The sequence below is a fragment of the Tursiops truncatus genome, chromosome 13 (assembly GCF_011762595.2).
Source record: "Tursiops truncatus isolate mTurTru1 chromosome 13, mTurTru1.mat.Y, whole genome shotgun sequence".
NCBI classification, from domain to species: Eukaryota; Metazoa; Chordata; class Mammalia; order Artiodactyla; family Delphinidae; genus Tursiops; species Tursiops truncatus.
In genome coordinates, this window is record NC_047046.1 from 9,957,600 (window position 1) to 9,982,766 (window position 25,167).

Below are 25,167 nucleotides of genomic sequence, written 5' to 3' on the forward strand. Positions count from 1 at the left end.
AAGAAGGTTCAAGAAATCCAGAAGAGTCATACATCTGATGACGGTTTATCTCGGTTCCTCTCCATCTGCGATAATACTTCTGTTCAGCAAACAGCTTTTCAGGGCTTAGAACTTTTCTTGGTCTCCTGTTAGCAAGGGGGATGGTGGAAAATTTTCTCATTGGCCATCATTACTATGAGTCCTGACCACTTACTGAACTTTTGCACTTTTGCCCATTTCTGGCTTTGATAATCGGGGCCCTAATCAGGCTTTCTGGTTTACCTTGACCTTTTTTTTCAACCTCCTTGTATCTGTACTAAACCTGGTCCAGCTTTGGTTGCTATGGGCATTCTAGATTGTGTGAAAGAACACTGACTGAGCAGGCAGGCCTCAGCTTAGGTGGCACTGAGGGGACAAAGCATGTGGGGATATGGCAGAGAAGGTGTTTCATGCACCAGAGTCAGTAGTTCTGCAGTGAGCCTTCCTCTTTCATGCCCCTTTCTCTTTCTTCCTTCTGCCTTCTCCATCTTTCTGCATAAATCCTTTCTTTTCCTGTCTCCTTTTACTATAGAAGCTCAAGCCAGAAAGTCCTGAAAATGAACTTTTTAACACGACTTATGGAACCCAGTCACAATTCTACCTGGTGGAGGTCCACAGGGTCCCCCTAAAAGAGTGTGCAAAAACATGTATGTGTGTGTGCTTGAATTTTTTTCCTAAAGAGAGGCCCATAGTTTCCAACAGATTTTCTAAAGAACCTGTGTCCCCCAAACAGTGAACCACTGAAAAGGCTTGTTTCAGAGCGGGGGGGGGGGGGGGGGGTCACAGAGTGATACAACTTCCCTATATAAAATGTCCAGAAGAGTCAAACTTCCAGAGACAGAAAGTAGACTTGTGGTGGGAAAGGGGAGGGACTGCCAGTGGACATGAGGTTTTCTTTGGGGTTGACTGAAATGTTCTAAAATTAGATGGTGCTGTTGGTTATACAACTCTATAAATTTACAAAAAACCGTTGACGCGTACACTTAAAACAAGTGAATTTTATGGTATGCAAATTATACCTCAATAAAGCTGCTGGCACCGAATTTCAAAAACATAGTATGAAAAAATGTAAAATATCTTATCAATACTTTTTTATATGATCACATGTCGAATGACAATATCTTATAAATTGGGCTAAGTAAAATATACTATTAAAATTTTTTAAAAGAGCAGTTGATGACCATGGGCTGTCTCCCAAGGAGAAATGGTTCAGAGTAACCCAAGTTAGAGTATATTTCTGATCTCCACTGAGGGAAAGCAAAGGGGTCCATGGAGCCTGAACAGGGCTAGGGGACCTGTGTGTCTCCTTTACCTGAGTGGGGCGAAGGTGGAGCACATGGGGCTCTTGATATCTGGCTTCAGGGCAGAGTCAGGGCAGACTCGTCAGATCTAAGGAAGGACTTACTGACATGGAGAGGTTCTTCTTCAGGCTTGGCCGAAGACGATTCACTGTCCTCAACGTCCTTGCTGCCTGTCGCCTGGGTGATCACACTCTGGGGCTCATCTGAGCCCGGGTTCACGGAGACCATGCTGCTCTGGGGGGATGACCCTCCACTTGTCCGAGACAGACTGAGGGTGGAGCCTCGCCGGCTTGGTTTGTAGCTGGTGATGCGTGCTACAGGCACCTTGAATCTCTTGGTCTGAAGGAAAGAGAAAATAAAGAGGGATTTTAGAAAGGAAGGAAGGAAGGGAAGAATGGAGGAAAAGAGGAAGGGAGGGAGGAAAGTAGGAAAGAAAAAAAGCGAAAACCTGGCTCTGAATGTGAATTCCTTTTGGCTCTTTCCAAACACCATGAGACATATCCTGGGTCTGGAAAGACCTTCTGTCACAAATCAAGATAATTTATACACATGTGTTTATTGGAAGCGAGTTTGATGGGACTTATTCTACTCAGTGAGTGCAATGGTTGCCCAGGTAGTCACCACAGGAAGCCAAACATGTATTCCAATGATGTTGCCTTGGACGACAACGGTTTTTTACTTTTCTTTTGTAATAATCATCAGAGTTGATTTTTAAACTGGGGGAGGATGGGTCTAATTTCTTTAGCTGCATCTTGGTTTCGACCCCCAATTCTATGTATCAACCTTTTGTTCACCAAATGACACCTGGGGCTCAAAGAATAAAGATTTATGTTCACTGGGGTTTTCTGAAGAATACAAGATGGAGAAAACTCTAGGCTTGACTCTCAGGAGGTGCAGGTGAGGGATGCAGATTTGTCTGATGAGGGGGCACTCTTGGGTGGAGGGGGGAGGAGCCATGATGGAGGTGGGTGGGAAGACCTAGATGACAAGTCCTAGGAGGTGAAAGGGGGCAGGTAGGGAAAGTCCTGCGAGAAGAATGGGGATTTTTGGAAGGAGTCAGAGTGGACAGGTTACAGGAATGTGTGCGTGTCTGTGTGTGTGTGCGTGCGTGCGTGCACACACACCGTCTTGCATGACTGGTGTCACTTCAGAATGTACTGTGTGGGCTTATGTCTTCATTTAATTCATGCTTCATGTCTAACTTGCCCTAAGTTGCTCAGCTGCTCCAGGATAAGAGCTCAGTGAGGGTCTGGGCTACAGTTTACACTCCATTAAAAGAGAAACAATTTCATTTGAGAACATTTGAAATGAAAGCCCTTGGAGGGCAGTCCAAGGTCTTCTTTGGATGAAACTCATAGTGTGTGATACCCTAGGGAAGAAGATAAGGAGAAGAGGCAGCACTGAAGACCACACAACATTTAATAAATATCTAACAGGGTGGAGAGAATTGTTTTCAGCAGGACTCACTGAGAGTCCACTGTGTGTGATCAGAAGTAATGTTTTGATTGGCCACCTCATGGGGCCCTGAGTGTAGGTGGAACCTCCCTGCTCCGGAAGAGCGGAGGGATTTCTTGCTTGCACAGGGCAAGGGGAGGGTGGGGGAAGAGAGACGGAAGAAGGTTGTGGGGCTTAAGATGTGATATCTTCCTGGGAAGGCCACCTCCCCCAATGTATTCAGTGAAATTCTACACAAGTGACGAACGCTTCAGAATGTGATAGCCTGGGGAACTGGCGTTCAAACTGGGTTTAACCGGATCTCCAAGGGAGCATGGGAGTTACAAAATGACTGTGATAAAGAAAAAGCAAATGCCAAAAGTTGGCATGTTCTTCCCTTTGATAAATTAGGGGCTTGATGCAATGTCCCCTTTGTCCTGGCATCGCAACTGGACAAGAGCTTGCCAGACTGACAGCCCCTCTGCTCTCCGCCCCCAGAGGGAGAGAGAATGTCAGCGCTCAGGGATAATACCTGTAGAAGACAACTCTTCCTGTCTCACCTGGTACGACATGAATTCTTGACTCTGGAAACCACACTCTTTACATCAATGTCATTTTTGAAGGCTGGACAGATTGTGTCACCAGGGCAGCCTGGAGTCTTGCAATGAGCACCAGACTCAGAGCCAGGGGACCTCAAGGGGGCCCTGAACAGGTCACTCTCCCCTGCTTCCGTCCCCTCGTCTATACAACAGAGAGGACGGGCTGGGATGATCTCAGAAGAGCTTTCCATGCCCAGAGTTCTGTGTGCATCTTCCGTGCATTAGGATTTCATCCTGTGCTCCTAAAGTTGCCATTAATTAAAATTCAATTAAAAGCCACAGACAGGAAACCCAGAATGAAGGGCTGACACTTCTCATTAATTGAGAGTGGCGGAAAAATAAAATGTGGGGGGAAGATGTGACAGGCAGTTTCAGCATCCTGCTTGCCCTTTATTGAACTGACTCTCCCTGAATTGACTGAAATCCCCAAATGTTTCTTCTCTCTGTTTTGTATTTCACTCAGGAGTGGTATTAACTGGCTGCCGTGTTGCACCTCCTTTGGCAACAAAGGAAAAGATTTCCCTGAATGATTCCTTGTACTTTCTTAGAAGGAGGGATTTCAAACTGGTGGCCCATGGGGAGACATGTTCAGCTGCCCAGAATTCTACAGATTGGGGATATCTTTATATAAGAACTGAGGTTACTGGTCTCTCTTGAAAATGATAAGCCCTGGGTCCCATCTTCACATGGCAAGATGAGTAGAACTAAGCAGAGGTTCTTCCCTTTAGCTGTGCAGAATTCCTGTTTGCCACAGACCTCACCACTCCCTACTGTGTTACCCAGCCTGATTTTTTTCATTTATGCCATTTGTCCGGCTCTTAATGATCACTGCCTTGGCACTGACAAGCTCCACACATACAGAAGACTATCAGTTGCTGTGGAAGTTGACTGGAGCCTCTCTTTCAAAGTCCTTAATTTACAGGTGAAGAAACTGAGGTCAGGAGAGAGGAAAGGACTTCTCCAATGCCATGCAGTGAACAGAGTCACAGTGGCTAAACTAGGTCTCCTGATTCCTAATTCAGTGCTCCCTCATCCTCAGAATGGACCACACTGCAGCCCAGAGTTTGATCTGCAAACTCGCCCAGGGGGGATTTCAATTCAGTGAGAGTTCAAGTGCAGTGACTCACTCGTCCTTCCTCCAACTGTAGTTGTGACTATTCCTGAAGGACATTTTTTTAAAGGTTTGTGGCTCCTGCTTTTTCTGTGCATCTCTGGAGACAGATACACACGATATCTCCATAGCAACTTTCTGTGATAAAAACAAAGGCTCTCCTTCTCAGGGCACTTAGAAGTGCCCTGATGAAACAGCAAGAAAACGGTGAAACTTCATGAGGGGCAGTGATAATCCTACCAGAGAGAACATGCTTTTGAAGAGCTCAGTGTTTTAATAAACAGGGTTTAGTAAACAGACCCAGGATTAACTCTGGGCTCTGCCACTGCCCAGCTGTGCGGCCTCATGCAAATCACTTAACCTCTTCAAGCCCTAACTTTCTGCTCTCCTACCTGGAAATAAGAATACTGCCCCCATGGGGTTGGTTATTAGGAGGACAGGACTGGCTAATACACCTAAAGAGCTTCCTTAGCACAGAACCTGGCCCACTGTAATTCTGTTCAAGATTGGCTTCTAAAAATTACATAACCACAATAATGCTCAGCATTTTCACATTTTCAAAGTGAGATTGCATACTGTTTCCTGGGGTTCTTTACTAATGTAAAATAGATAGCTAGTGGGAAGCAGCCTCATAGCACGAGGAGATAAGCTTGGTGGTTTGTGACCACCTAGAGGGGTGGGATAGGGAGGGTGGGAGGGAGGGAGATGCAAGAGGGAAGCGATATGGGGACATATGTATAACTGATTCACTTTGTTATAAAGCAGAAACGAACAACAACAACAAAAAGAAGTGAGCAGAAACCAGCATTATATCCATTTTGCGGGTTGGAGCACAGGTTCAGCAAAAGTCTCATCGTGTGTTCTCTCAACTGCCTTTAGCTCTCTACTCTTGCCATTATTATTATTATGGTGCTTGTTTGTTAAGTGGATGAGTTTGGGGGTTTGGGGGGTTAGGAATGGTTTTGAGTGAAAAGAATAGACCTCTTGATTTTCTCTTAATAATAAACACACGTTCTAGTTTGTAGAAAACCCTGTCTGTTCAATCACTCACTTATTTTCTGACTGAGTTTGAAAGAAAAGGGAGAGCGAGAGAGAAAGAGAAGTGACTGTTACTGATTAAATGTAGACAGTGAGTGAATCCATTTCCTTCCAGTGACATCTTATGGGGCGGCTGCTCGGCCACCCCTTCCCTGCTGCGTGAGGTGGTGTCCAGCCAAACGACATTTCTTCTAAAATCCCCAGATAAGCATTTTAATTAAAATTTATAAAAACCATCCAACAGCACGAGGTTCTGACTTCCCTTCACTCAGAGAACCAAGTAGAAAAAAAAAAATCCCATCAGAGAGAAGACTGGCGAAAATGCCTCCCACCCAAGTTGGGGCTGGTAGCCAGGCGGCAGAGTCACGTGCTGACAGTTACCTTTGGGGCTGTGATGAAGCGCTCCCACCTCTGTCCCATGGACTTGTCCTTATTGATTTTTTTTATTGTGCTCTTGCTTCCACCTGGGTCCCTGAGTGAGAAACAGCTTAATGAGTTTTCCATTTCTAGAGCCTCAGTTTTACTACAAGTACTTTTAAGAAATGCAATAAAGAGATGATGGATGGTGGCTGTTCTCTGCTCTGATTTTTTCCCCCTCCTATACTCGGGAAGCAGTGGAAGGGGCAGTTCTTCAGAGCCGGGTCTCGCGAGTGGGAATCGAGGTTAGGAGAGACCACCGCTTACTGGGTAGGGACTGAGGGAGGTGGAGTGTATTTGTACACATTCCGCATCTGTTTGCGTTTCGGACTTGGGTCCTCTCATAGACTCCAGCGCAGGTCTGCGGTTCCTCTTGGGGGTGAATTAAAAAGCATGTTCATTTCCAAATCTCTGCCTGCTCTGGTGCCTAAGGGTCCCACCATCAGGGTCACTTCTGAGTAAACGCACAGAGAGAATTACTAACTTTGCTTGGGCGGGGGGAGCTTACAGGGTGCGTTGCACAATGAAAATCACTGGTTTGGAGTTTATTGAGTGAAAATTCTACACAATTCTACATGCAAGACGCTTCTGTGCATTCTCGCTGAATCATCTCAACAAAACCTTGTGATGCAGTCATTTATCATCCCATTTTACAGATGAGAAAACAAACTCGGGGTCTTAAGTCACTCATCCAGGTGCATATTCACAATGAATCTAATGACCCTCACTTGCATGGGTCCCGCCAGGGCCCTGTACCTAATTTTGTATTTTAACTTTGTATCCTTTTTCTTAAAGCGCCCCTCTCCCCAATTAAATAAACTGCAGGTTGCGTGAAACCTGGATCCTCCCTCATGGGTTGGAACTTTCTGGGTATGAGACTGAAGCCCCAGCAAGTTTGGATGGTGACATACCTATAACCCTTGATCAGAAACCCGTGGGACCGGATGTGTTGCCAAATTCAGAATCTTGGCATTTTGGAATGGAAATATGCTGCACGTAGACCATATGTTAACATAATCCTTCCAGTGGGGTCTCGGCAGCATCTTATAATCAAACACATTAGTATTTCTGCAGTGATATATATGAATATTTACACTAGGTGGGATAAAGACCATAAATAGCTTCAAGTCAAGTTCTGCCACCAAATCAGTTTGGTTCGTGTCAGATTTTGCTGTCAGATTGAGTTACGGCAAAACTGAGTTTTCAGAGCCTTTTGGATTTTGGACCTGTGGCTATGGGGTGGCGGATCCCTGTGGATAAGCAAGCTCTCTCAGCGACCTCTACCTATCTATGTATTGACTGACTGATCTGTTGATCTCTCCATCCATCCACCCATCCATCCATCCCTTTCTTTCTTTATCTCCTTTTTCTCTGCAGAAAGGGTTTTAGATGGCTGGGAGCCTTTAGATCATTTGGCTGGCTGTCATCCAGCGTAGAGGAGGGACCTGAGGGAATGAGATGGCCGGACCAGTTTGATGTGGGGAGGCACCAACAGGAGTCTAGACTTAGCAGGGGCTGCCAAGTGCTGGTGGTGGGGGGAGATGCTCAGACAGGAGGCAAAGGTGATCAAGATAAATAAAGCTCGATTCTTATGGCATGGGGGTCTGAGCCGCAGAATCAAAGGTTTCTACCAGCCCAGACGGGGAGGGGGATGTGTGCGCTCTTTACTGGCAGAGCCCTTGCTGGGCACCTACCAGCTCACAGCCACAAACTGAGAAATGCACACAGACGACAAGGTGAAAGTCAGGCTGGGGAGGGTGGGGTGAGAATGCGCCTCCAAGCTTTTTGTAAGACTTTATGTTTGATTACACAATAAAAAGCCCTCTGAATAATTAACAGTGAAGCTCATGTAACGTTGGTTCTGCCTGCCTCTCCCCAGAGTAATCAAATTAGGGAATATTTAAAATCCAGCTGGAGGAAGGAGCAGCAATACTTCAGTCCTATAAACAATATTTAAACTAGCGGCACTTTTGAAGTCTAATTTAAGGCTCACCAACTGGAAGCTTTAGTGTTTCCGCTTTGGAGCGTTTCTTTCAAGACCACAGGGCTTTTCTCGCTTTTCCCCTTTGCTAACGCAGCTCCTGCTGTGCCTCCAGCCTTCTTCTTGATGTTCAAAAGCAAACCCTCTTCTCCTTTTAAAATTAAATCTGGTACGGCCAAGCTTTCAAAATCTTAAATATTCAGACCCGATCGGGAAGATGGAGGTTTCTCGTTCACACAGACTTCCAAGACGACCCAAAATCTATTGTGACTTCAGGCAACAGGTTAAATGAGCTAAAAATGCAGCAAGGTCCCAGGGATCTTAAAAAGCCCTGAGCATCGTTCTTGCAAAGCCACTGATAAAGAAAGGGCCTGGTTGGACAGAATCCATCTCTCTGAGGTTTCACTTTCAGTAGCAAATAAACCAAAAAGGAGGATCGATAGGGGGAGAAAAGGCAATAACCCAAGCGTCGTCATCCACAGTGGGCTGACTGCACACTACTACACAGGCAAGCTGAAGTTCCTGCCCACGGCCTGGAGGGACAGTCAGGGCCCTTCACCCACCAGAGTCCCAGGTCTTCTCGGCTTCTTAAAGTTGGGGGTCGCTCCGTGACTTGCTTTGTTCAAAAATACTTGAGCGAAAGTGACACGTGGCCTGTAGGGCGATGCTTTAAGGGCCAGTGCTCAGGTCAGATTCCCTTTCCTGCTGGGTCCTTGGGCCACTATGGTGAGCAGAGTCCCGTGCGGTGGACACGTAAAGGGTGAGCGAGAAATGAACTTGCGCTGCGCTAAGCTGCTGAGATTTGGGGGTTGCTCATCACGGCAGCTTAATTGACCTTACCTAATTGATGCCTCTGATTTACTGTCTGTGTGACCTCAGGCCAGTCTCTCTTGAGCATCAGAACCAGGAAAAGGGGTGCACCTGGGTGGTTAACAATGGGTTTAAGAATCGGGTGGACCAGCTGTTTGAGTCCTCCGCCTGCCCTGCTGCTTCCTAGATGTGAGATTTTGTGTAATATTTACCCTCTCTGAGCCTCAGTGTCCTCATCTGTCAAATGGGGGAATATCAACTAAGTCAGAGGATGATTAGAGTGAAGATGCAATGAAATGGGGCTCGTTAGGAGCTTTCCAGGGTGCCTTGTATACACAACTGAATACAGCTGAACTATGAACAACACATGCTTTTTTCAATAGAAACCTTAATGTGGCTTGGAGGAGGGGCTGATGGTGGGCAAGGAGGCACTAGGGCACATCCGTGGGGGAGAAGTGGCTGTGATTTTGAGACCACATTTTCTCTCTGCTGAAGCTTTCTGGGGGATCCTATCTGCCAGAAATCAAGGGAAGAAGTCGTTGAGCACCGCTGCATCTCTTTTAACTGTACCGCCAAGCACATTTTGTTCCTAGCAGCCACTTGAAGACATCTATCCACAGCGGCAATCAGAGTAATTTTCTCAAATACTTCACTCTTTCTGAATCCGCATTCGCTCCTCAGGGTTGAAAGTCTGCTGGCTGGTTTAGGATGTGTTCACGTGTCCACAACAAGATGAGAGAACGGACGTAACTGCTGATTTTGCAGCAGGGAGGGAACAGAGTTCAAAGCTCCCAGGATCTCCCAGGCCAGGGTGCCCATCCCAACTCCTGAGTGATAGGTGCTCTGATGATCCTGCCACGTTTTCCCACTCCTGTAGAGATGTCCACTTGAGAACAGGCATGGAGGAATAATGCAATTAGGTCAGTGCAGGTAAAATCAGAGACTTCACTCAAACGTCACCTTCTCTGTGAGGCTTTCCCTGACGATCCAACTTAAAAGTCACCCCCCCCACCCTGTCACTATCACATCACCCTGTCAATTTCTTCATGACGCTTAATGCTATCTCAAGGAATCTTGATTATTACATGTTTATTATCTGTTGCTCACCTCCACATCCCTTGGAATAGAAGCTCCAGAGAGCAGGAATGTTGTTTTGTTTTCATGGGTGAATCCCCAGTAGTGCCTGAAAAAAGTGGGTTGAAGGAAAACGAGACTTTCTGGGGTCGGGGTGGGGGGAAGCATTGCTGCTAATGTGTTGTTCAGAATGATGCCGCCTTTTTTTCACAAGAGTGACAATCTGGCAAACACTTAAAAGATTTGGGGGGAATTGGTTAAGTATGTTGATAAACTCCACAGTCATTAAAAGAGGTTTTGACATGGAGAGATGTTTAACTTATTTATTAAATAACAAAAATTTAGTTGCAAAACAATAAATGTAGAACAGCCTTTTTTTAAAGGAAATTATATATTTAGATATCATATGATCTTGGTAAGTTGGGGTCCCTTTTGTATCCTGGCAAATAAATGAGTTATTCTTTTTTTTTTTTTTCTTGACACCAGAGTGTTCCCTAAATTAATTGAAGATTTGGGGGCCTTGGCTAGAAACAGGGGAAACAATCATTTAGTGGTTAAGTGCACATGCTTTGCATCTGGGCTACCTGGGTTCAAGTCCTGACTTCTACTAGCTGCGTAACTTGGAGCAAGTTACTTAAATTCTCTTTGACTCAGTTTCCTCATTTGTAAGTCAGAATGAGGCTCAATTAAGGTCATATATCCAGAGCAGTGCTTGACAAAGAAAGCACTCAAATGCCAGCTATTTTCCTTATAACACAGTAGCTGGATTTAGGTGACTGTGTCATATTTGAAAGGCTTTATATATAGAAAGGCATCTACATTTTTCTAAAGCAGGTGTGGGTTCTTTGTGCCTGAGAAGCCCAGCCTTTGAGCGTATGGACTCTCTTAATGAAAATCAGGATTTTCCACTTGGACTCTCCACTTAAGAGTGGGTCCAGGAGTTCCCTGGTGGCCTAGTGGTCACTGCCGTAGCCCAGGTTCAATCCCTGGTCGGGGAACTGAGATCCTGCAAGCCAAAAAAAAAAAAAAAGAGTGGGTCCAATGGTGTCTCTCTGGGACAGCCCGAGGCAGTAAGACATACCTGACTGCCCCAGCGGAGAGCACATGATTACCTGCCTATGGAGGCTCAAGGCTGCCTGGAAGGTACATCAGTAACTCTTCACTTCCCTCTTAGGCCCGGGGTCTGTCCTGTCCTGCCCCATTGGGTGGGGGTGAGTGGCACTGGGAAGAGGTGGCACTAAGGCTTGAAGTGCTTGCTTACACCGGGTCTTGTCTGTTTCTCTGTAAAGATCCATTCGTTTCTAGTCAGTCCTTGGAAAGTGAGTCTCTAATAAGAATAAAACCAGTAGAAGTTCACAACCCCTGAACCAACTCCAAAATCCAAAGGGTCTTGACAACCAAAAAACAAAATTAATAACCTATTTGGCAGCAAAACATGACCTGAACTGATGGGAGGCTATTGATGACCTTTATTTACCTTTGAGTATCCACTTAGTATAAATATTCATTCAGTTTTTTTCCTGCAGAAATATGTTTGATGATAGGGTGCTGCCCCAGTTCCCTCTGGGAGTAAGATATTCTATACGTTATATGTCCCATATTTCTTTTCTAAAATGTCGAAAAAGAAAAAAATCATCAGAATTCTGAAACCCAGCTGGTCCCAAAGGTTTGAATAAAAATCTGTGGGCCCTGATATATGAAACAAGTCTTACTTTGCCTAAACAGAAGCCTACATCTCTCAGAGAAGGGTAATTAGTACATTCATTATTGAAGGCTCAGTTTCTGCTCTGCGTGGACCTGATCATCTTGTCAATTGAAATAAACTCTCCTGCTAGGAGCAGAATTAATGAGGATGCTGGGAAATGATAATGTGTTTCAATTGCCACATGATGAAATTGGGAAGGCCTTTTTTCCTTTTATTTTTTTTCTAAATAAAGCAGAGACTCCGGTGCAACTAAGAATGCAATGCTAAAGTCTCTCATCTGTCCATTTACCAAACCATTCGCCAATCCATCCAAATATGGGATCTTCCTGCAGTGAACAAAGATCATCTGTTTGTAGCACGCTACATGCCAGTTAGTAAAGTTTTGCTGCCTGTAGAAAGCCCACTTTGAGGTGTTGAACCACCCCACTTTCTTACTATAAAATCCATAAGGGGGCAGGATTGGACCTACAGCCATCATAATGTCTGACAGAAACGAAACCTCTGGGATCTACAGGTCCTGGAGAATGGATGTTTCCTTCTGGAAAATGCATGGTGGGTATCAGGACTCAAGGTTTATGTTTCGAGCACTTTAATAACAGAAGATGCTTGCTTGACGGTGGAAACTCTGAGAAACACAGTCAGGGGAACTGAAGATGTGGTATTTTCCTCTTGGGGTCATTCCCTGGATTGCCCATCTTTGCAACCAGATTTTGGTTGAACTCACGTAGCCTTCCCCCCGCCCGCCCCCATCTCGTTGTATCTGTCCATTCGCTCAGTGAACATGGATCTCAGCTGTTGGTAAAACTCTGCTCAGAGGTTTATTTCTTCCCTAGCCCTAAGTCTCAATGGTATTGACAGTCATAGCCCTAACTGCTCTTTAAAATCGCGATTTTGATCTTGAATAGCTATCGTCTTCTCAGACATCAGGCTAAATGTTCTATGTGCTCTGTCTTGCTTAATCCTTACAAGAACTCTTCTGAAACAGGAACACATTTGACACAGGAAGAAACCAAGACCCAGAGATATTAAGTGACTTTGCCCAAGGTTACACAGCCATTAAGTGGCAGGGCCTGGACTCATCCATGTCCTTCTGAGGTCAAAGTCCTTGACCTTAATCACTCTACTCCCTCTGGACCTTAAAAAATGTGTTTGAAGATTTGGGGGAATTCACATTATGGCATAAGTGTGAAACATCATAAATAGGGATTAAGCATTAAAGAGAAGACACCCTTTTCTTACTAACTAAAAAAGAAAAAAATCTTTCTGGCACTTGCTAGGGAACATAACACTCGCCCTGCCCCCATCATTCCTAATTTTTTTTTTTTTTTTGCGGTACGCAGGCCTCTCATTGTTGTGGCCTCTCCCGTTGCGGAGCACAGGCTCCAGACGCGCAGGCTCAGCGGCCATGGCTCACGGGCCCAGCCGCTCCGCGGCATGTGGGATCTTCCCGGACCGGGGCACGAACCCATGTCCCCTGCATCGGCAGGCGGACTCTCAACCACTGCGCCACCAGGGAAGCCCTAATTTTTTTTTTAAATCAATCCCAAACAATGGTATGCTAGAGTCAGCTCATACTGCATCACAAGAACTACATTTGTGCATCTCTTCCCAACTCCAAGTTAGTAACATCATGGTGGTAAGCTTGAAATCAACCAGGGTGGGAGTATTTATACCATGGAAATCGGCATGGCTGCAAATCATGGTTTTTCCCTCTCTGGAGAACTGGTGATTAAACACTGACCAGCATACCACTGACCCCCAAGTGAAATCACCATCAGGAGCAAAGGGTTCACTGAAAAAAACAACCCCCAACAAATACTCTGACTTCCTGGGGGAATCATTCCTGGGCTGCATTTTTCCGTCAGGTCTGGCTGAGGTTCTGGTTGGTTGAGGTTCTGCTCTTACAGAGCTGGACATCCTCGGTTCTCTGATAGGATACTGTCCTGACGAGTCACAGGAAAACCTCCACTTGACTCAATGTAACCACTGTCTTTTTTCTTTTTTTGGATAACAATTTTGGGTCCCCTTATGGGCATATTTCTAAAACCAATCAAAGGAAATAAAGATGGTCCTTTTTGTCTTCTCAATCCAAATTCTGTATTATGTTCTTTCCTCAGTTTGGGAGAGTGGTGCCCAAATGTCAGAGGCAAGATGTCGCCGCTGGTAGCTCACTCAGGGAGATACAGTGCTTTTAGAGGTCCACTGGTTCAGGGGCCTTTCTCTTAGAATCTAAGTATCAACTGTGAAAAAAATTAGATGTTGCACGGACCCATAAATTCTATTTCTCAGAACCTAGCCAACAGAAATATTTTCAACCCGGCACAAAATATATGTGCAAGGATATTCCATGCAGTACTATTTGAAATGGCAAAAACTGGGGAACAACCCTAGTGTCCATTAGTAGAGAAATGGCTATCTAAAATATGGTCTGTCCAGACCAAAGAATACTCAAATATGAAAAGAATATGGTAAAAATGTTAAAAGAATGTGGAAGCTTTGCCTGTACCATGTTGGTAAACAAATGTTTGCTGGGCCAGGCAGATTCAATGGGACACAGGGTGGACTCACTCACTACACCCAGCCCGTGTTCTTTGCAGGCATCTCTGGTGATAGCTCTATTCCAAGAAGAGGCCCTCTGTTTAAATCCTGTTAGGCAGTTAGGGGGAAGGTCAAAGTTTCTTCCTGAGTCTTTTGGGCCTTTATTGTTTTTAGCTCAAAGTAATCCACATGCCAAAGAGACATTTTGGGGTGGCAAATTCTGCTCCCCTACAACCATGATGGAAAGATGTCCGTAAGACACTGTAAAAGGGGGAAAATCACATGCAGAACAATATGCAGAGCATGATCCCATTTCTGTTAAAAAAAAAAAAAAGTGTGTGTGTGTGTGTGTGTGTGTGTGTGTGTGTGTGTGCAGCATCAGAAAGGAGGCGGAAGGAGGAAGGACATACCTCAGACTTTAAAAGGATTTCCTCTAGGGAGGGGAATGGATTTGGGGCAGGAGGAGATAAAGGCTTTCACACTTTATATGCTTCTGAATTTTTTGGAAATTTTTAATAGAAATAGATTGTATTCATTTATTACTTGAGCAGTTTTGTTTTACACAAAAATAATGTGTGGGAAATGTTTTAAAGCTGTGGTTTTCAAACAAATTCTCTATGCCGCAAAGTATCTTGGAAGTAACAAGGGTGCCTTGGTTGGGGTGGAAGTGAGTTGCTCTCCCAACCTCCTGATTCATGTAGAAGGTCCATTTTGAAAATTTTTTTAAACATTATTGGGGTTTCTATTATTAAAAAAGGATTTCTGCTGCTTAAAAAAAATTAAAGTTATAAACCACTGCATCAAGGGGAACTGCAGTTTTAAATTCATCCCAACCAAACACATGGAATCAGTTGGAGTTACTGATCTATCAATAGATGCATGACTTATATTTCTGGTTACATTTGAGGTTAGTAGCATGGCTGGGGGAGGGGAAGGGATCCTTCGCCCCAAGGGGGAAATTGGGGGAACACTGGGAGGGCAGAGGATCAAAAGGGAGTGTGGCCAGGTTCCCCCTGCCCACTTGGGCCCCCAGGAACCCTGCTGAGATCCTGGGCCTGATCCTCTGCCCAAGGAGGCGGCCTCCAGCCACGCGGGTCCTGAGGGAGTGGGAGGGAGGGAAGGGGGAGCAAAAGTAAAGGCCAGACCTCTGGGACCAGCACCCCTGAGGGGTGGCTGGGGGAGGGGAGGAGTTCCTACACCCAGGGGGACCCACCCACGATTAGGGGTCTAGCGACGGGAAAGACCCTGGGGGAGATGGTGGGTGAGGGGCGTGAAGGAACGGAGGGGAACGGGGCCAGCGCTTTCCCTGTCCACTTAGGCACCGGGGAGCCCAGCAGGCTGGGTCTTACTCCTTTGCCCTGGGAGCCTCCCTCCTGCCACACAGAGCCCAAGCCCCACCCCACACCCCCACCCAGGGCCCCCCAATTTCCCGTGTCCCCTGCATCGGAGGGCGGACTCTCAACCACTGCGCCACAAGGGAAGCCCTGATTCTTTTATATTTTTATTTTTCCTAATAAAGCTTTTATTTTTCTAATTTTATTTTATTCTTTATATTTTGTTAGTGTTCTCTCCTTTTGGCTTGTCCCCCCCCCCACACCTTTTTGTTTCTTTTCTCTGTTGTGGTTTTATTTTACCTTGTTGCAGTTGTTTCAATTATAGTTTTATTTTTCCTAATATATTTTTATCTTTCTAATTTTATTTTGTTTTTTATTCTTTGATATTGTACTGCTCCTTTTAATTTTTTTTCTTTCTTCCTTCCTTTTTTTTTTTTAACTGCACCATGAAACTTGCAGGATCAGGTTGGAGGTCGGCCCTGAGCTCCTGTGGTGGGAGCTCTGAGTCCAAACCACTGGACTAACATACAACCTCAGACCCCAGGGAATATCAATCGTAGTGAGGCCTCCCACAGGTCCTCCTCTCAGCACCAAGATCCAGCTCTATCCAACTGCCTGCAAAGTCCAGTGCTGGACGTCTCAGGCCAAACAACCAGTAAGACAGGAATACAGCACCACCCATCAAAAAAAAAAAAAAATGAAACGCCAAAAAAATATGTTACAGACAAAGGAGCAAGGTAAAAACCTACAAGACCAAATAAATGAAGATGAAATAGACAACCTACCTGAACAAAATTCAAAGTAATAATAGTAAAGATGATCCAAAATCTCAGAAACAGAATGGAGAGAATACAAGAAACATTTAACAAGGATCTAGAAGAACTAAAGAGCAAACAAACAGTGATGAACAACACAATTACTGACATTAAAAATACTCTAGGGGTTCCCTGGTGGCGCAGTGGTTGAAAGTCCGCCTGCTGATGCAGGGGACACGGGTTCGTGCCCCGGTCCAGGAAGATCCCACATGCCACAGAGTGGCTGGGCCTGTGAGCCATGGCCACTGGGCCTGTGCATCCAGAGCCTGTGCTCCACAACAGGAGAGGCGACAGCAGTGAGGGGCCCATGTATCACAAAAAAAAAAAACTCTAGAAGGAATCAATAACAGAATAACTGAGGCAGAAGAACGGATAAATGAGCTGGAAGATAAAATGGTGGAAATAACTGCCAGGGAGCAGAATAAAGAAAAAAGAATGAAAGGAATTGAGGACAGTCTCAGAGACCTCTGGGGCAACATTAAATGCACCAACAATCGAATTATAGGAGTCCCAGAAGAAAAAGAAAGGGTCTGAGAAAATATTTGAAGAGATTATAGTCAAAAACTTCCCTAATATGGGAAAGGAAATAGTCAACCAAGTCCAGGAAGCACAGAGACTACCATACAGGATAAACCCAAAGAGAAACACGCCGAGACATATATTAATCAAACTATCAAAACCTAAATACAAAGAAAAAATATTAAAAGCAGCAAGGGAAAAGCAACAAATAACATACAAGGGAATCCCCATAAAATTAACAGCTGATCTTTCAGCAGAAACTCTGCAAGTCAGAAGGGAGTGACAGGACATATTTAAAGTGATGAAAGGGAAAAACCTACAACGAAGATTACTCTACCCAGCAAGGATCTCATTCAGATTTGATGGAGAAATTAAAACTTTTATAGATAAGCAAAAGTTAAGAGAATTCAGCACCACCAAAACACAAGGAAACACAAGAGAAGGAAAAGACCTACAAAAACAAACCTAAAACAATTATGAAAATGGTAATAGTAACATACATATTGATAATTACCTTAAATGTAAATGGATTAAATGCTCCCACCAAAAGACATAGACTGGCTGAATGAATACAAAAACAAAACCTGTACATATGCTGTCTACAAGAGACCCACTTCAGACCTAGGGACACATACAGACTGAAAGTGAGGGGATGGAAAAATATATTCCATGCAAATGGAAATCAAAAGAAAGCTGGAGTAGCAATTCTCATATCAGACAAAATAGACTTTAAAATAAAGACTGTTACAAGAGACAAAGAAGGACACTACATAACGATCAAGGGATGGAACCAAGAAGAAGATATAACAATTGTAAATATTTATGCACCCAACAGAGGAGCACATCAATACATAAGGCAAATGCTAACAGCCATAAAAGGGGAAATCGACAGTAACACAATCATAGTAGGGGACTTTAACACCCCACTTTCACCAATGAACAGATCATCCAAAATGAAAATAAATAAGGAAACACAAGCTTTGAATTACACATTAAGCAAGATGGACTTAATTGATATTTACAGGACAGTCCATCCAAAAACAACAGAATATACTTTCTTTTCAAGTGCTCATGGAACATTCTCCAGGATACACTATAACTTGGGTTACAAATTAAGCCTTGGTAAATTTAAGAAAATTGAAATTGCATCAAGTATCTTTTCTGACCGCAACACTGTGAGACTAGATATCAATTATAGGAAAAAAAACTGTAAAAAATACAAACAGATGGAGGCTAAACAATATGCTACTAAGTAACACAGAGATCACTGAAGAAATCAAAGAGGAAATCAAAAAATACCTAGAAACAAATGACAATGAAAACATGACAACCCAAAACCTATGGGATGCAGCAAAAGCAGTTCTAAGAGGGAAGTTTATAGCAATACAATCCTACCTCAAGAAACAAGAAATATCTCAAATAAAAACCTAACCTTACACCTAAAACAATTAGAGAAAGAAGAACCAAAAAAACCCAAAGTTAGCGGAAGGAAAGAAATCATAAAGATCAGATCAGAAATAAATGAAAAAGAAATGAAGGAAACAATAGCAAAGATCAATAAAACCAAGAGCTGGTTCTTTGAGAAGATAAACAAAATTGATAAACTATTAGCCAGACTCACCAAGAAAAAAAGAGAGAAGACTCAAATCAATAGAATTAGAAATGAAAAAAGGAGAAGTAACAACAGACACTGCAGAAATACAAAGGATCATGAGAGATTACTACAAGCAACTATATGCCAATAAAATGGACAACTTGGAAGAAATGGACAAATCCTTAGAAAAGTACAACATTCTGAGACTGAGCCAGGAAGAAATAGAAAATATAAACAGACCAATCACAAGCACTGAAATTGAAATTGTGATTAAAAATCTTCCAACAAACAAAAGCCCAAGACCAGATGGCTTCACAGGCGAATTCTATCAAACATTTAGAGAAGACCTAACACCTGTCCTTCTCAAACTCTTCCAAAATATAGCAGAGGGAGGTACACTCCCAAACTCACTCTATGAGGCCACCATCACCCTGATACCAAAACCAGACAAAGATGTCACAAAGAAAGAAAATTACAGACCAATATCTCTGATGAACATAGATGCAAAAATCCTCAACAAAATACTAGCAAACAGAATCCAACAGCACATGAAAAGGATCATACACCATGATCAAGTGGGGTTTATCTCAGGAATGCAAGGAGTCTTCAATATACGCAAATCAATCAATGTGATACACCATATTAACAAATTGAAGGAGAAAAACCATATGATAATCTCAATAGATGCAGAAAAACCTTTTGACAAAATTCAACACCCATTTATGATAAAAACTCTCCAGAAACTAGGCATAGAGGGAAACTACCTCAACATAATAAAGGCCATATATGACAAACCCACAGCCAACATCGTTCTCAATGGTGAAAAACTGAAAGCATTTCCTCTAAGATCAGGAACAAGACAAGGTTGCCCACTCTAACCACTATTATTCAACATAATTTTGGAAGTTTTAGCCACAGCAATCAGAGAAGAAAAAGAAATAAAAAGAATCCAAATCGGAAGAAAAGAAGTAAAACTGTCACTGTTTGCAGATGACAGGATACTATACAGAGAGACTCTTAAAGATGCTAACAGGACACTACTAGAGCTAATCAATGAATTTGGTAGAGTAGCAGGATACAAAATTAATGCACAGAAATCTCTTGCATTCCTGTACACTAATGATGAAAAATCTGAAAGAGAAATTAAGGAAACATTCTCATTTACCACTGCAACAAAAAGAATAAAATACCTAGGAATAAACCTACCTAAGGAGACAAAAGACCTGTATGCAGAAAACTGTAACACACTGATGAAAGAAATTAAAGATGATACCAACAGATGGAGAGATATACCATGTTCTTGGATTGGAAGAATCAACGTTGTGAAAATGACTATACTACCCAAAGCAATCTACAGATTCAATGCAATCCCTATCAAACTACCAATGCCATTTTTCACAGAACTAGAAGAAAAAATTTCACAATTTGTATGGAGACACAAAAGACCCTGAATAGCCAAAGCAATCTTGAGAAGGAAAAACGGAGCTGGAGGAATCAGGCTCCCGGACTTCAGACTATACTACAAAGCTACAGTCATCAAGACAGTATGGTACTGGCACAAAAATGGAAATATAGATCAATGGAACATGATAGAAAGCCCAGAGATAAACCCACACACATATGGCCACCTTATCTTTGATAAACGAGGCAAGAATATACAATGGAGAAAAGACAGCCTCTTCAATAAGTGGTGCTGGGAAAACTGGACAGCTACATGTAAAAGAATGAAATTAGAACATTCCCTAACACCATACACAAAAATAAACTCAAAATGGTTTAAAGACCTAAATGTAAGGCCAGATACTATAAAACTCTTAGAGGAAAACATAGGCAGAACACTCTTTGACATAAATCACAGCAAGATCATTAGAGAAATGCAAGTCAAAACTACAATGAGGTATCACCTCACACCAGTCAGAATGGCCGTCATCAAAAAATCTAGAAACAATAAATGCTGGAGAGGGTGTGGAGAAAAGGAAACCCTCTTGCACTGTTGGTGGGAATGTAAATTGATACAGCCACTATGGAGGACAGTATAGAGTTTCCTTCAAAAACTAAAAATAGAAGTACCATACCACCCAGCAATCCCACTACTGGGCACCTACCCTGAGAAAACTATAATTCAAAAAGAGTCATGAACACCAAAATGTTCATTGCAGCCACTATGGAGGACAGTATAGAGTTTCCTTCAAAAACTAAAAATAGAAGTACCATACTACCCAGCAATCCCACTACTGGGCATCTACCCTGAGAAAACCATAATTCAAAAAGAGTCATGTACCAAAATGTTCATTGCAGCACTATTTACAATAGCCAGGACATGGAAGCAACCTAAGTGTCCATCGACAGATGGATAAAGAAGATGTGGCACATATATATGCAATGGAATATTACTCAGCCATAAAAAGAAACGAAATTGAGTTATTTGTAGTGAGGTGGATGGACCTAAGAGTGTCATACAGAGTGAAGTAAATCAGAAATAGAAAAACAAATACCATGCGCTAACACACATATATGGAATCTAAAAAAAAAAAAAAAAAAAAAAAAGATGGTGAAGAACCTAGGGGCAGGACAGGAATAAAGACGCAGACGTAGAGAATGGACTTGAGGACACGGGTGAGAGAGTGGCGTGGACACATATACACTACCAAATGTAAAATAGATAGCTAGTGGGAAGCAGCCGCATAGCACAGGGAGATCAGCTCGGTGCTTTGTGACCACCTAGAGGGCTGGGATAGGGGAGGGTGGGAGGGAGATGCAAGAGGGAGGGGATATGGGTATATATGTATGCATATAGCTGATTCACTTTGTTATACAGCAGAAACTAACACAACACTGTAAAGCAATTATACTCCAATAAAGATGTTAATAAAAAAAAAAAAGACACACAACAAAACTTTGAAAGGGAAAACACAAAAACATGGAGAATGAGAGGAGTAAAAGGGAGCGGGAGAGGAGGAAAAAGAAGAGGAACAAATGAGGAATAGCGCTGGGGAGACATGGTCCAAGAAGGGAGTGGAGAGAAATCTAGCTGTGCTTCCAGGGCAGGGCTGGGCTAGCTGGCCAGTTTCTGTGGTGTAAATACTCCCAACGTGGCTGAATCATTTCAAGCTTCCGATGTAGAGTTGGGGAGAGATGCTGGGAGGGATGCTGGGGGGGCCGTCACCACCGCATGACCCGTATGACCTGGCTCCAGCTCACCCCCCGTTTGGACCCCACATAGTAGCACTCCTAAAGCAACCCACCCACCATGAAACAGCAGTAGGAGGAAGGGAACCCATGGGAGCGTCCTCCCCCACGGCCCAGTCTCTTGCTAGTTACACGGCAGGTGGAAGGGCTGAGACCTACTTCGGATTCCAGCAGGTGATCACGGGCTTCATGGTGTGGTGGGTGTGGTCGATAGTCAGGGCCTCCAGGAGCCAGTGGAGGGCACAGAGCTGGCGGAAGATGGGCTCGCTGCAAAGACAGAGGGAGGAAGCCCAGGGGGCTCCTGTTAGAACAACATTCTTCACAACAGTGGCGACAGAGACAGGAGTGGTGCTGGCTCCCGGCTGGAGAGCTGTCTCCAGGCTCCAGGAGTGTGGCAGCATTTCCCACGCACCAGCATTAAACTTTCCCAATGGGCTCCTGAGCTATTTATTGGCCCCATTTTACAGATGAGGGAACTGAGGCTCAGAAGAGGTGAGGAACTTGTGCATGTCACTGGGCCAGTAGGCGGCAGAGCTATGATCTGACACAAGGTGACCCTATGCCAGTTACTGGGGATTTGCATGCACAGTGGGAAGGGACAAGGGAGGGTGTCCCACAGGTAGAGGACTGGATTCAGACAAATGAGAGGACTGAAGGAAATGAACATCCTACAGGCATCCGATTCTTCATCTGATAAAAATACAATAAATACACTAGCAGGGTCCAAAACGTCCGGAAACACAGGAAACTAGTGTATTTATTGTACTTTCTCTCCACCCCAATTAACAACTAGACCCACTGCTTTAAATTTATAAATCCTTTGCCCCAAATGTAGCTGGATGTTGAGGAAAACCACATTGAACACATGATTTGAAAATGTAACTAAAACACCATTTAAAAATAGGTCTAACCTGTATTTTCTGATTTGGGGGGCATTCTGTATTACGATGAGCCAGGCATTGGGTAGGACACCTGACACATGTTATTTATTTCTCCCCAAACCCTGCCGGATAGGAATCATTATCTGAATTTTAGAGAAGAGGAAACTGAGGCTCAGAGAGGGGCCATCGGTTTGCTCCAGGTCACACAGCTTGTTGGTGGCAGAGATGGGGCCTGAATATCCCACTCAATGCTCTCGACAGCCCTATAAGAAGGGTGACTTTATTCCGTCCTCTTTGCAGACAAGGGACTGGGAGAGGTAGAGTTGCCTGAGGTCACGCTAGGATTAGTGAGGATCTGAACCCGCATCTGTTTAATCCCAGAGACGGTGCTTTTGTGGACCTGAGCTCTTACTGTTTGAGGTGCTGATGGGGCCAAATGAGTGGCCACCCCCAGAGCAAGGTCAGGAGAGGGTTAACCTGCTGCCTGCGTTCTTCCTGGAAGTGAGGGGGAGTCCTAACTAGCCGGCCCCTCCCTGCATGATTTCTCCTCTTACACTAATGGGTCAGATGCCTCCATTACCAACCTGTGTAATTGCTCTTCTCTGAAACTGATACTGTATTGATCGATACTCCCCAGGGCTCCTGGGCCTGTGCTCAGAGGGGCAGGCAGGAATCCAGCCTCCAGCTTCCAGGAAGGCCCCAGCTCAGAAGGTGGAGTGCGAGCCCTGGGGCTCAAGTGTGGAGCAGGCCCAGGCGTGTCCCGGAGAGCCCCTTGAGAGGCACCCATGTCACTCTGCTTGCAGGGGAGCTACCCCCATGCACCCCACACCTCCGCCCCCATGCTCTGGGGCAGCCGTGTCCACCCGTCTTAGGAAAACTCGAGTCAGCAGCTCTGTCTCTCTTTTTTCATCTAGAGCGCCTTCCTTCCTTTTTTTTTCCATCCACAAGTTATTTTCTAACAATAAGCAGCCACGCATCCCTCCCTTCTAATTTACAGGACCCGCAAGCCCACAGCCTTCCCAGTTCTGTGTCTTCCCCCTTTACACCAGCTTGGTCCCTACAGGTAAGTGCATTTCGGCAGCTCTGGGTACCAACAGTAGCAGTGGCTGTCCCATGTGCCCAGCCCTGTGCAGACACCTCCCTGTACCCTCACTGTGACCCCAGGCAGTTGTGAAAAGCCCAAGGAGACGCCCCCTCTTCTGTTCACGACTCAGAGCCCCTGCAGGCCTGGGCGTGCCGTTGTGTCCATTGCGGGTGGGGAGGGATGGGTAAGGGAGTTAACTGGTGAGGTGGGATGTGCTTCGTCACAGGGGCCGAGAGGCATGTGAGCATCAGACTCATTTCTGCAGGTGACAGGAACGGGCACAAACGTGGCCCTCTCCCTCCCTTGCTTAAGATCTTCAGACTCCCTAAACCATCTGCTGTGGATTGAGTTATGTCCTGAAGTTCATATGCTGAAGTCCTAATCTCTAGTACCTTAGAATGTGACTGTACCGGGGACCTTTAAAGAGGTGATGAGGTTAAAATAAGGCCAAGAGGGTGGGTCCTAACCCAATCTGACTGGTGTCTTTAGAAGAAGAGGAGCCGTGACCCACGGAGAGACACTGGGGTACACGTTCACAGAGAAAAAAGCGTGTGAGGACAGAGCGAGAACGCAGCCCTCCGAAAGCCAAGGAGAAACGACTCAGTAGAAACCAGCATGTGGGCCCCTTGATCTTGAACTTCCAGCCTCCAGAACTGTGAGAGAATACATTTCTGTTGTTTAGGCCACCCAGTCTGTGGGGTTTTGTTATGGCAGCCCTGGCAAACCAACACCCCATCACACGGGAGACTCCCATCCACCTCCCCAGCCTCGAGTCTCCTCTCTCACCCCTGTGCCGCCACCTGCAGCCTCGTGAAATTCTGCTCTGCAGCGCAAGCTCACTGTACATACTCTCTTTGCACTGGGTTAAAATCCTAGCTTTGCCATTTATTAGCTATGTGGTCTTGGCCAAATTACTTCATCTCCCTGAGCCCCAGTTTTCTCATCTGTACAATGGCAGTAATCGTTCTAGTGAAAGTGAGGTGAGGTGCTCGGCACTGTCCTCTGCTCCTGATACACATTCCCTTTCCTCCTCCTCTGCCTCTCCGTGATTGGGTCTCAGCTCGGATGTCGCCTCCAGCAGGAAGCCTTCCTTGATTTTTCGAGCATCCTCTCTCCGAGGGGCTCTAAAGCACCCCCCACCCTACAATGTGTCCCTCTGTCCCTACATTTGGTGCCCCTGCTGTCTTGTAACTACCTGTTTACTTGTCTCTGCAGCCCACAAGCCTGTGAGCTACAGAGTCTTGTCCATCACAGGTATGCACAGAGTAGGCTCAATACATTTCTGGTTACTGAATGGGAGATGGCGGGAATAAATTGGCTGGGATCTGACACTTTCCAGAGCTGATAATTTGGGCACAATTCTCATATGCACAACCACAGAGATAACAAAGAATAGTAGCAACAACAGCAAAATAACAATAATAGCAAACACTTCCCATAGAGCGCTTACTCTGTGCCAGACACTGTTTTAAGTATTCTACATCCATTAATTAAAGTCATTCTCATAACAACACTGTGAGGAAGGTACTATTAGTACTCCCATTTTTCAGATGAAGAAACTGAGGTCATATAACTTATCCAAGGTCAGAAAAGGCAGCAAACAGCAGAGCTGGAATCTAAGCCCAGACGGTCCGGTTCCCGAATCTGTGCTTTAATACAGTGTTGATGTCTCTTATTATAGGGTAGAGCCCTCACGCCCTTTTCAGCAGAAGAGGGTTTCATCCA

General features: G+C 44.6%; 1 protein-coding gene across 10 annotated transcripts in view; it reads right to left on the reverse strand.

Moving 5' to 3' along the window:
* CCDC60 (coiled-coil domain containing 60) overlaps window positions 1–25,167 on the reverse strand; it is a 192,352-nt gene that overhangs the window by 44,795 nt on the left and 122,390 nt on the right. For all 10 annotated transcript variants that reach the window (XR_004521429.2, XM_033836915.2, XM_033836919.2 and 7 more), the window contains 3 exons: window positions 21,637–21,744; window positions 5,883–5,973; window positions 1,424–1,658 (listed from right to left, as the gene is read on the reverse strand). Coding sequence is in view for 9 of the 10 variants with exons in the window: in XM_033836915.2 (XP_033692806.1) it covers window positions 1,424–1,658; window positions 5,883–5,973; window positions 21,637–21,744 (434 nt within the window). In the remaining variant the exon portion in view is untranslated. The remainder of the gene's footprint in view (window positions 1–1,423; window positions 1,659–5,882; window positions 5,974–21,636; window positions 21,745–25,167) is intronic.